This window comes from Sander lucioperca, chromosome 12, assembly GCF_008315115.2.
Source record: "Sander lucioperca isolate FBNREF2018 chromosome 12, SLUC_FBN_1.2, whole genome shotgun sequence".
Taxonomy (NCBI): Eukaryota; Metazoa; Chordata; class Actinopteri; order Perciformes; family Percidae; genus Sander; species Sander lucioperca.
In genome coordinates, this window is record NC_050184.1 from 13,797,545 (window position 1) to 13,810,555 (window position 13,011).

Here is a 13,011-nt window from a genome sequence, read left to right on the forward strand (position 1 = left end):
TGTTAATTATTTTTGTGCTGTTATTTTGCCTCCTCCTGATATAGTGTTTCCTGCTATTGTCTTTTTGTACCAGGCTAGCTGCCTCTGGACTTGAGCCAGCTGGTCCCTCCTGCATTAAGATACACACACACACACACACACACACACACACACACACACACACACACACACACACACACATACTACCACACACACATCTATGACCATGAATACACACACATACACTCTGGTCTCCCTCTGCTCTCCCTTCCTCCTCTTGGCACTTGAGAGAAAACACAAGAAGTCAGTGATACGGCAAACCAACTGTGTGTGTGTGTGTGTGTGTGTGTGTGAGGGAGAGTCCACCAGTCAGTTCAGAGGGGTTAATCTCTCTCTCTCTCTCTCTCTCTCTCTCTCTCTCTCTCTCTCTCTCTCTCTCTCTCTCTCTCTCTCTCTCTCTCTCTCTCCCTCGATCTCTCCCTCCCTCTGTTGCCTTTTGTTGCGGCCCCTCACTTTCTCAACACTTGGACAGAGGGAACTGATACTGTGCCTGCGTGTGTGTGTGTGTGTGTGTGTGTGTGTGTAGTTTAGGTGTCCTCACCACTCTCAATTTCTTTGGACTGAACTGTACGCGAACATGACTGACGGGACTTTCTAACACACTCCTCATGCTGAATGTTCACACTACAGAATGGTAAGGCAGCACTCTGATTGGGAAAATTGTCTAATTTCATGCCGAGTGTGTTTGGGTTTGCAGAGGGATGAGTGTGTGTGAAAATGCCACTTTGCGTGTGTGTGCATGTGGGAAATGCTGTCTGGAATGCAACAGATCATTTGGAAATGTGGGTTTTGTTTCTTCATTTGTGTGAGCTCAAATTTCATGTTTTCAAGATGTGGAGACATGTAAAGATGTGAAACGCTTCTCTGTACTTTCTTTCGCTCCCCATTTCACTTCTTCTCCTTATCCCCCTCAGCCTGCCCGGCCCAAAGTTACTCAAGTTACCGGCTTCCTCCTGTTGTTATGAGCCCCGTGGTTTCTCTGCAGCACTCTGAGGGCGCTCCCACGCTCTCCCAAAAAGAAAGAAAGGGAAGAAAACAGGGATAACCATTTCAGAGCCACAAAAGAAGTGGGAGAAGCATGCTTGGTTTCATCCGTGTCTCCTCTCGGCATCTACATGCACACTTTTGTCCCTTTAACACTAAGCAACTTGGAAAAATGTCTCTGCCTTTTGCATGTCTTGTTGGCTACTTTTGTTTTCTGGACAAAAGTTTTCTCTTTTATTTGGAGGTGGTGGGTTGGCTGAGGTGGTGAGAAAATTGGAAACAGAGCCACCCACAGTGGAAGTGAGTCAGCCCGGCATTTAGTGGTGTGTTGACTTTGGAAATGGCAGGGATTGGGGGGGGTGGTGCTGGTGTTATGGGGGACAGATGAAATTGTCAGAAAATTTGTTCATATTTTCTGCTGAGGGTCCCAGAATTCCTGCAAAGTTGGAGCTGCGATGTGTACTGTACAACAGGCATTGAAGGAAAGAAGAAGAGATTAACGTAGAGGAGATGGGAGGAGAGGTAGAAGCCAGAGGCTGTTTATAAAGGGAGGGAGCGGCTTGTGTCCATCTGGGACAATCCCAAGTGCTGAAAGCTTCCCCACCCTGATCCCAAACAACTCTTTCCCCCTTCTCTCCCTCTGTCTTTCTCGTTGTCTTTTTCTTGCTCCTTCACAATAAATTGCAAGCCGGTACATTTTATGATTGCAACCTGCAAAATGTACTCAACTTGCATTTGTTCTTTTTATAGACACATGCTGCATACTTTCCTGACTATCTTTGTCACTCTCTGTCACTTTTCTCTTCTCTCCTTGCCTGCGGCTGTATCTGTATCTGCCAGCATTTTGCATACATAAAAGAACTAGGGAGTCTTTTCATCCACATTCGCGTCCACTATATATATTTTGTCTTCTACATGGCCTGCAACATACAGCGCAATTGAAATCCGTATGATTGAAAGTATAAATAGTCTCACCCTAGCTGCTAGTTTGATCTCCAACAATCCTACTGACACGCAACCAAGTGTTGATGAAGTTTTGGATTGTTTCATATTTTAGTTTTAAGAAGCATACACATGCATGTCAGATGCTATGTTTCTTTGCAGTTCAACAAATCTGCAGGAGACATTTTACACATGTTCTCCTCCTCCTAATTTTAGCATATTTCTGACAGAAACCCCCCAAAATAATAAATAAAAACCAACTGGTGCACACGGCCATATCTGCTTCCAGTCCTTTGTCTAGCCTGCTTGACCACCCTCCGTCTCCTTCTCCTCTTCCTCTTCCCTCCCTCCCTGCCTTCCTCCCTCCGCATCGCCTGTGTATCCAGTGATAAGGGGACAGCGACGGTAGCACTTCCTCTCGCTACAGGAAGCAGGAAGTGTTGATTTCCACTCTCTGGGCAAGCTCTACGCTCTGTCCGCTGGGATCGTCATGCACACACATTCAAATGTAAGCAGCACACACTCCCAGACACGCATAGGTGCAGTGACAATCAGACATAGAAGTGCATGTGCTCTGTGTGTGTCACCTGTCTGCAGACAATGCCTCCACTATATATTTGCTGCCTGATGGTTTTCATGGGAAGCAGTTGACTCTGTGTCTATTTGACCTCAGGGTTGGCTTGCAGGTCAGAGGATGACTGGATAATTATTCCTCTAATCACAGCAAACGTTTTGTTATCACCCTCTTTGGCCACACAGGCCGTGGGTGGCGCTGTTGAGCTTAAAAAAACACAAACAACCATTCATCAGCTAATGGATTCCAGTTATACTGCTGGGTGGGAGGGGTGTGATTGAGAGAGAGAGAGAGAGAGAAGGTCGGATGGAGGGAGGGAGGCTAGGGAGGGAAAACCAAGTAAAAGCGAGTCCGAGGCTGCTTGGTGGATTTTTTACTCCTGATTGTGTCAGGATTTTTATAATCATGGTGGTGATTTCCTTTGTGTGTGATTTTCAAGTTTGTACTGCCAAAGGAGAGACACCATCATCACTCAATTAGGGAAATTTGTTGTAACGATATGTTCAGTATCCTGAAACAAGGCAACATTTGGCAGAATACACAGAAAATTACAGTTTTTTTCAAGAAATATGTTGGCAACAAATAATCCCAGGCTCATTGATTTTATTTTCATTTGTTCCAAGACGGTATTAGGAGGGTATTCTTTCCCAGCTTATGACGCACATGAACTGCACCATGATCAGACAAAACAAGTGAAATTGTAGTGGAGGGAACATTGTTAAAAAATAAAAGGAATTAGAAAAGAAGAATTTTGAGTGTCAAAAGAGGACAAGGAGTAACAAGGTTGCAAGGAAAGTGACAAAAAGGAAATTTTTCAACACACACTTTTTTTTCCAGATTTTTTACGCCTGTGGGTTCTAAATTTATGACATTTCTTAGCTGTCATTGAACATCCCTTGTGTGGTGAAAGAGGAGTTAGTGACAAGATAACAGATCCAAGTAGGTGAAAGTAGTGGGTGTAGTTCTGTGTCACTGACAAACTGCAATACACTTAAAGTCCATGCATATAGTTATCTATATCAGAGTGTGATCTACACTTCCCAGATGGTCAATAAGGAAACTGAAATGGTTATTTGTACCAGGGATATGAATGTACGCTAAAAATAGCTGTATGTTAATACTTTGCAATAAAAGGCCATCAGGTCATTTAGACCAGCACTGACAAGAGAAGTTGCAATATGAAGCGGTTTGTCTTGGTATTAATGCATAAGCCATACATTGGCCACAAATTGTTTTATCAATGATGCAGCTAATCAAACTCATGAGAGACAGGTGTTAGCGAGCAACGAAAGGCAAAGATGTCTGTGATTAACAATATATTTATTTTTGTTTGAACAAATTATAGGATGAAGTAATGCATCTTCCAGAACACATACATTTGCTTTGATTTGTCTGTTTTAAATCAAATCAAATACCAACATTTTAACATGCTACTAGAAGGATGACTTTCCGGATCGGTACATTATTATTATTTTTTTTAAGAATCATTTATCTATAAAACATCAGAAAATAGTGAAAAATGGCAATCACAATTTCTCAAAGCCCAGGATGGTGTCATCAAATGTCGTATTTTGATCAACTAAAAGTCTAAAACCCAAAGATATTTAGTTTTAGTTAAGACAAGCACAGGCAGCACATTTTCACATTTGAGATTTTGGAAGCTGGAACTATCAAATGTTTGGCATTTTGAGGATAGTTAAAAAGTTAGGATGAGTAAAGATTTTAATTTCTTTTCAGAAGAACTAGACTTAATGACTCGTCCTTAAATTCAATATATTATAAGGTTCTGGCTGAGTGTATGATTGCGGGACTTTTTTTTTGCTAATAGGGCAAATGCTGTAAGAAAAATAAAAGAATATAAACTATATGAAGACAGAGAAAAAGGCTGGCACTATATTAAGTGGGTGCAGACAAAGGAACAAAGAGGAAAAGGAAGGAGGGAAAATTAAAGTGACACCTGTGAGTGTGACAGAGGAGTTAGGAAGGAGAGAAAGCAAAGGGGCCACGGCAAAACTGAAAGAATACGAAGAGATTTGGGGCGATAAGGAAACGTTGATGATGTGAGCCTAAACTATGAGCGGGTCAGGGGTCAAGAGGGGTGAGGAGGTCAGAGTGGGCCCAGCAGCTCTACTTAGAACAGGATATCCTGCAAGGAAAACCCATCTGTCTCTCTCTTTTTCTCTCTTACTCGTTCCGTCTCTTAAATTCCCACAGAGGGCACAGCGGAGCGGAGAGGTGTAACCTTTCACTCAAAATACCATAGAAAACACAAGTTCCCAACTGGGAAGCTTCACTTTCATCAATCATCAGTGACAGAGACAGAAAGCCGATATGCAAGTCTGATGTGTTTTGACCTGGACAAACTGAGAGTGTATAAAGTGTTTGTGAAAACAGCTGGATGATGTTTCCATCCTGTGCTGATGATTGTTGCTGTTTTCATCCACTTGCTGCAGGGGCTACAACAGCCAAGATCAATTTCCCTGCTAGAACAATACAGTTTATCTTACTGTGTCTTATCTTAGCCAGACAGACAGTGTGTGAAAATGATGACACATCCCAATTCTATTTCAAATAATACTCTTAACGGCTTAACGTTAATATTAGTGTGCTGGACCCTGGAAAAATACCACCATCCAGTTGTGGTGTTAAAAATTGTATCCCTTATGCAAGGTATTAATGCAACATTTATCCATCCATCTTCATCCATCCATCTTCATCTGCTTATCTGGGGTCGGGACAAGGGGGCAGCATCTCCAGCAGGGGACCCCAAACTTCCCTTTCCCGAGCCACATTAACCAGCTCTGACTGGGGGATCCTGAGGCGTTCCTAGGCCAGGGTGAAGATATAATCCCTCCACCTAGTCCTGGGTCTTCCCCGAGGCCTTCTCCCAGCTGGACATGCCTGGAACACCTCCCTGGGGAGGCGCCCAGGGGGCATCCTTACCAGATGCCCAAACCCCCCTCAACTGGCTCCTTTCGACACAAAGGAGCAGCGGCTCTACTCTGAGTTCCTGGCGGATGACTGAGCTTCTCACCCTATCTCTAAGGGAGATGCCAGCCACCCTCCTGAGGAAACCCATTTTGGCTGCTTGTACCCTGGATCTCTTTCTTTCGGTCATGACCCAGCCTTTATGACCATAGGTGAGGGTAGGAACGATAATTGACCGGTAGATCGAGAGCTTTGCCTTCTGGCTCAGCTCTCTTTTCGACACAACGGTGCGATAAAGTGAATGTAATACCGCCCCCGCTGCGCCGGTTCTTCGGCCAATTTCCCGCTCCATTGTCCCCTCACTTGCAAACAAGACCTACTTGAACTCCTTCACTTTAGGTAAGGACTCATTCCTTACCCAGAGTAGGCACTCCATCGGTTTCCTGCTGAAAACCATGGCCTCAGATTTAGAGGTGCTGATCCTCATCCCAGCCGCTTCACACTCGGCTGCAAACCGATCCAGTGCGTGCTGAAGGTCACAGACTGATGATGCCATCAGGACCATATCATCTGCAAAAAGCAGCAATGAGATCCCCAGCCCACCGAACTGCAACCCCTCCCTACCACGACTATGCCTCGATATCCTGTCCATGAATATCACAAACAGGACTGGTGACAAAGCGCAGCCCTGGTTGAGGCCAACCCTCAACTGAAACGAGTTTGACTTACTGCCGAGAAGCTGGACACAGCTCTCGCTTTGGTCATACAGAGATTGTATGGCCCTGAGAAGGGACCCCTCACCCCATACTCCCGCAGCACCTCCCCACAATATCTCCCGGGGGATGTGATGGCTCGGGGGACCCGATCATACGCCTCCTCCAGATCCAGATCCGATCATACGCCTTCTCCAGATCCACAAAACACATGTAGATCAGATGGGCATACTTCCAGGCCCCCTCCAGGATCCTTGCGAGAGTGAAAAGCTGGTCCGTTGTTCCGCACTGTTCCTCTTCATTCTGAGGTTCGACTATCGGCTGAACCCTCCTTTCCAGCACCTTGGAGTAGTCTTAGGGCGTTTTCACACATACCTCATTTGGTCCGGACTTTCGGACTTTTCAGTTTGATCCGAACCAAAATTACAGGTGTGAAACCTGTAACCTGAGACGAGAGGACAGGGAAGCCTGTCTACAAACCAATCAATTATCAGTATCTGGAGACGCAGCTCACGTATGTGATGACGGCAGGACGTAGTTTTGTCACGTTTAGATCTTTAGTGCGCTTGCATAACTGCAGTGTGAAACCAAAACTTACCGGATCAAATGTATACAATGTAACAAAAACATGAACCTTGGTCCGGACCTTGGTTCGGACTTTCATGTGTGAAAACACCCTTACACAGGGAGGCTGAGAAGTGTGATATCCCTGTAATTGGCACACACTCTCTGGTCCCCCTTTTTGAACAGAGGAACCACCACCCCGATCTGCCACTCCTTAGATACTGTCCCAAACTTCCACGCAATGTTGTAGAGACATGTCATCGAAATTGACGACAATCCCCCATCATCCTCCAGCTCTGCCTCTAACATAGAGGGCGTGTAAGTTGGATTCAGGAGTTCCTCAAAGTGCTTCTCAGTTGAGGTCAACAGCGTCCCATCCTTACTGTACACAGCTTGGATGGTTCCCCGTTTTCCCCCTCCTGAGGTGGCGAACGGTCCTTTTCCATGTCTTCTCCGAACTTCTCCCACACCCGCTGCTTTGCCTCTTTCACGACAGAGGCTGCAGCCCTCCAGGCTCGTTGGTGCCCTGCAACTGCCTTCGGAGTCCTCTGGGATAACACGTCCAGGAAAGACTCCTTCTTCAGTCGGACGGCTTCCCTGACCACCGGTGTCCACCACGGTGCACGAGGGTTACCGCCCCTTGAGGTCCTAAAGACCCTAAAACCACAGCTCCCTGCCGAAAATTAAGCAATGGAAGCTTTGAAGATTGTCCACTCTGGTTCAATGTCCCCAACCTCCACAGGGATGCACGAAAAGCTCCACCGGAGATGTGAGTTGAAAGTCTGTTGGACAGGGGCCTCCTCCAGACGTTCCCAGTTCACCCGCACTACCCTTTTGGGCTTACCAGGTCTGTCCAGAGTCTTCCCCCACCTCCTGAACCAACTCACCACCAGATGCAACATTTAGCGTTATCCTAAAGGTTTCAGAGCCTCTGATGTAAAGCCCTTTCCTTTGTTACCTGCCCTGCAGAAGTGTCTTTTAGTAAGGTGATCAACCTCTGCCAGCTCCAGGCTGCTTTGCTGCTATGGCCCAGCCTGACCCCTGACCTATGGAGGAGAGTTACATTATTATAGCTGATCAGATTTGTATCAGATGCATTTGTGGGCTTGAGAGTAAACAGGGAGCCTTTTGACATGGTATCAAAGCCAAATCTCCTTTAGTTTTCCCCTTCATTTGGCCCTGTGAGAAGAATAACATTCAAACTCAAGTGTCACCAAATGATTACACAAACTGGCAGAAATTGTGGGCCTGAAAACTGTGCTGTGGTCTATCAAGATTGTGAACAATCCTATTTATCCTATTCTAACAGGAAACGATCCAAAACACAAGATTTAGGTTTTGTTGTTTCAAAGGTGGAGATATCTGGCTGCCAACTTTTCTTTCACATGTCGGTGTGAACACCATGCAGATTTCAGCAATTACTTGAGTGAATGCATTGTTGTTGAAACCGAAAGATCTGATGGTCAAAACTATGAAAACAAGGCCCAAGTTATAATAAATCAGAATGATTAAACACACACTCAGTTGTCTGAATATAGCTCAGATTGATATTGCCAGAGACACAAGTGCACGCCAACATGCTTTGCTTATTTAACTGCAATTACATTTGTTTAAAAATCTCTAACCTTGCAGGATGACAGGTTACTAAAACTGTCCAGTAAACAAGCTACTTGTGACTCTATGTGTCCATGTGACTTTTGATTACAAGCCCTGCTTCACTTGGCGATCCCGAAGCTAAACAAATGGACACCATGGTTTGGACCAAAGAAAAATATCTGTGGGTGTGACAGGGTCCTATAAAATGGGAAAAAGATGCAGGAGGAGAATACAGCCCAATGAAGATCTACATGGCTGAAACATGTCAGCAGCTATTTTATTTAGTCCTGAACTAACTTTATTTTGAATACAAATTTAAATACCAGTGCTACTTTACTTTATATTTTCTACAATATTCTCAAGGAATGTCTGACTTCTCTCATCAGCTCAATGTGTCAGACAAACAGAAAAAATTCAACCTACTAATGTTTCCCTCTTGTGAGAAGCTTTATGTTTCCCCTTGTGCAACTGTTATGCCAACATAGTCATTATTCTCTCCATACACTCAATCATATACTCAGTCTGATATTCTCACATTCAAGTGAGTGATATTTTCCATATGGGACATTAACTTATTGTTTTTCCTACCTATGGTTTATAGTGATACAAGCTAGAGACAGAGAGAAAGAGAGAGAGCGAAGGACTGAAAGCGAGAAATGGGGAACGAGAGTGTAGAGCTATTTTTGGCCTGTCTGGGTGTTCCCACACACACACACACACACTCACGCTTGACAGGCTTGTTGTTGTTCAGAATGGTGGGTGTTGAAAGGGTGAGTTTTGATTTGGTTTGACTTTACGTTTTGAGGGTTTGTGTGTGCATGTGTGTGCTGTTGATACCCCTGGGATTTTCCTGTGGTTGCTATGGTTTCAAGCTGTGTTTTGAACAACTTGCCATAACTCCAAACATCCTAAGGGTGTGAAGGATCCTCAGCCCATCATTATGCACTCTGCTTGTGCTGTCACCGCCGGGGGTTGACCTCAGCTCACTTTCAATTTAACCAGATCAAACGTCCAAAAGAGGCTGCAATTCATATTGGTATGACCATCTTTTAAATCTGAATAATGCTCATTTTCGGGTTCATACTTGTATTTTGGGTTTCTACTAGAACATGTTTACATGCTTTAATCTTCTAAAACACATTCTTTTTTAGCATACTGTCAGTCTGAATATACCTGGGCTGTGTCTCATTCCGCATACTTCCATCAGTACACTGCTAATGTGCACTGACCACTTACTGCTATAGTGCCCACTTTCGATGGTTAGTATTGTCCCAAAATGAACACTTATGTTAAAACACTTACCGGACATGACGAGCGGGATGAACGTGACGAACGCAACACATGTGAACGCGATTTTCCAGCCCGCTTTCCTGTATGCAAATGAGAAGCGGCTGGCTCGGCTCGCCGCCTCTCAAAATCTGACGAAAATCTCATAAACTGATCTTTGTCGATCTAAAATGAAGACAACTGCAACTGCATGGCCTATTTCTCGCTTAAAATGTTTCTCGAAACACGTTTCGGTGAACTATTTTCGTAAAATACAAAATTGTATATCATATTCGTATTAGATCGTTTAATGCGAGTAGGGTCCATCATTCCACACTGAACTTTTTGACCGTTTTTAGGGGGTCATCCGGGTACTTTCAGTGCACTGACTTTTTGCGTTATCTACACTATATACTTAAAACTAAGTGTTTGAAGTGTGCAAGTAGGCGGTTTGAGACACAGCCCTGTATTCACCCTTTTTCTGAAATGCTCAGTTTTAGCGCCTGTCTCTTTACGCCCCCCTCCTGAAATAGCCCAGATTGCTCGGATTGGTCAGCATTTTCGGGGTCAGATTTCTCTGTGGATTGAGCATTTGATACTTTCACAGTATTTATATAGCACTCCAACCTGCTTTATAATCACAAAAGACATGGAAATCCCACTTTCTTTACAATATGGGACCTTTAAGTCTTTATCTCCATCTTTGCTGTGGTGCTTCTGCGCTACACCTCCCAGAGATCTCCTCTCTCGTCAAACTGTTTTGGTGGCATTACGTACATGAATTTGTCTGCGTTGGACAATTCAATTATATTTTTATATTTAGAGTGTGTAATTGATTATCTGTAATATTACTCCTATTATTCTACGTGCCCCTGATGAAAAAAGTCACACTTTATTTTACCTCTCAACACTGGGTAGTGCTGACTGCACACATGACACCATTGCTCTGTTGTGGAAAGTGTCTGTCAGCGATCCATTGTGTTTCTGTGGACTGCACATGTCACCAAGGCATTCCATGCTGCCAGTCAGACACGCGCTCTGTCTCTCTTTTTTTCCCACACATACCGGGGAAACATTTTGGACGTGCGTACAGTATTTATGGGAATGCTTTATTGCATTTTGTGTATAATGTAATTGCATGGGATATCCCACGCAATTACATTATACTGCAGTGCAAACATAACTGGAACCCAAGCAAAATGCAATCAAACATTATATATCATTATATATGTATTTGGCTCATTTTTTTTATTTAGGCGTACGATGTGTGGGATATTAAATAATATTATTACTTTTATGACAGATGGTGGGTCAGAGCTTCATTTAACGCTGTTAAAATGTATCCCCGTTATCTTTAACCCTCGTGTTGTCCTCGGGTTAAATTTGACCCTTTTTCAAAGTTTCTATATCAGAAATCTGGGTGTCTTTCAAGCAAATTGCCCCAAAGTAACATGGATGGTTCTATACAACGCTCTTCACAAGTAAAATGACAGATCGGGATCAGTACTTTCATTGAATCGAGTTTTCTATTCAATTTTATAGCATTTAAAAAAAAAGTGTACATAGTTTCAAAACAGTATCCTGACAAAATTTTGACCAAACTCTTCCTCTGATCTTAACTATTAGTCAAAATAATTCACAATTTCTGCTTTTTAACTCCAAAATTAGGTATAATTTTATATAAATAAAAGGGCTGTAACAATATGCGATATGAAACCAAAATCGCGACACTCAGCTCCAACATTATTTTAACCTTTGAACCTTTGAATTTGACATTAATGCCAGCTTATGGTAATTGACAGTTTTTCAGTATTTTGTGTTTCAGTCAGTATTAAAAGATATTGAGTTTCAAAGCTCTAGTCACTGGACTCAAAACATACGATGATGTTTCCTATTCCTGCCTTTGCAGAAGCACATCTCTGCGGTTGGGAGGCAACTATAACACACAGTTAAATTAAAATGAAATCAATATATTCATCTAATGTAAAAAGTTTGTCTGTATGTTGTCGTTAACAAACCTCTCCAAATAAAGCACAGCAAGGTAACTCAGTGCTATTTAAATGATGTGACTACAAGGCCAGCAGTGGGGTTTACCATATTGAAATAATGCATGAACGTTCCTGAGTCGGAACAACAGGAGGTTTTCCTGTTCTGATCATTTTGAAATGGACATGATAAATGAATATGCAGTTTAATCCATTTAATATGTGATTTAAATGTAGATTAAACACACCAGATTGCATGGATTCCTATAACGTTAAAAGCAGAATCTTGAATCAATTTAGCCACTGTCTGCAGCAACAGAACAGAAATGACCAGATGTCAGTTAATGATAAAGTTTTTCAATGATAGACAGACAGACAGACACACAGACACACAGACAGACATAGAGACATACACACAGACATACATACAGACAGACAGACAGACAGACAGACAGACAGAAAGACATACAGAAAAACAGACACACAGACAGACAGACAGACAGACAGACATACCGAGAGACATACAGACATACAGACAAACAGACAGACAGACACACACACACACACACACACACACACACACACACACACACACACACAGAGAGAGACAGACAGACAGACAGACAGACAGACAAGTCAGATAAGGCTTTCTGTGACTATTTCACCAGAAAGCTTTGACTTGATGTAGCTTTGGCTGTTGTGATGGCTTTTTTTTCTGTGACAGAGAATGCATTAAGTGTGATAGTTTGGGTTCTAGAGCCCAGATTTCCCAAACAAGAGTGAATGCAGTTACTGCAAATTTGACCGTTTTTGCAGAACTTATACTTCCCATGGCATACTAATGTCATATTATGCTAAATAAGTAGTTACTGCGTTATAGGGCAGTAGTTGTGAGTACAGTATGTTATCAGTAAGCTCAGTCTCTGGAGGCGAAATATGTAATTTTCTTCAATAGCAGCATTCTGCGTATTGGTTGCTTTAAATAACCCTGTAGCCTTCACGTTATCTTCCATGAAGCAGAAAGGTTACACATGATTTGAGCGTGTACGTGCTAATGTGCAAAGTCTCTGTCTGTCTGTATCTCATGATTATCAACTGACCGCCACGAGACACCCACATGGAAAGAGTGTATTTTCTGTAGAATACTGCAGGTGTGAAATTTCTGGCACCGAGATTACAGGCAAAGAGAAACTTTGAAAGGAAAGCCAGCTGCATTCAGAACAGTTTGAGTGTAGTTGCAGCTGACCCCACCCTGATACTCTCTCGCACACATACAAGCATACGTGACTGCAAGTATGTTAAAACACACACATGGTTGCGTGCATACATGAATATCCACATGCATGCACCAAAATTTAACGCACAAATAGAGCTCAGGTTTTTCCTCCACAATATTTTCCAGCCTTATTATCTTCACCTT

The 13,011-nt window shown here is 43.1% G+C and overlaps 1 protein-coding gene across 2 annotated transcripts in view; it reads left to right on the forward strand.

The window, feature by feature from the left end:
- Positions 1-345: 345 nt before the first annotated feature.
- The window catches only part of hdac7a (histone deacetylase 7a), a 70,982-nt gene continuing 58,316 nt past the window's right edge, over positions 346-13,011 (forward strand). For both annotated transcript variants that reach the window (XM_031286321.2, XM_031286318.2), the window contains exon 1: positions 346-673. Coding sequence is in view for 1 of the 2 variants with exons in the window: in XM_031286318.2 (XP_031142178.1) it covers positions 655-673 (19 nt within the window). In the remaining variant the exon portion in view is untranslated. The remainder of the gene's footprint in view (positions 674-13,011) is intronic.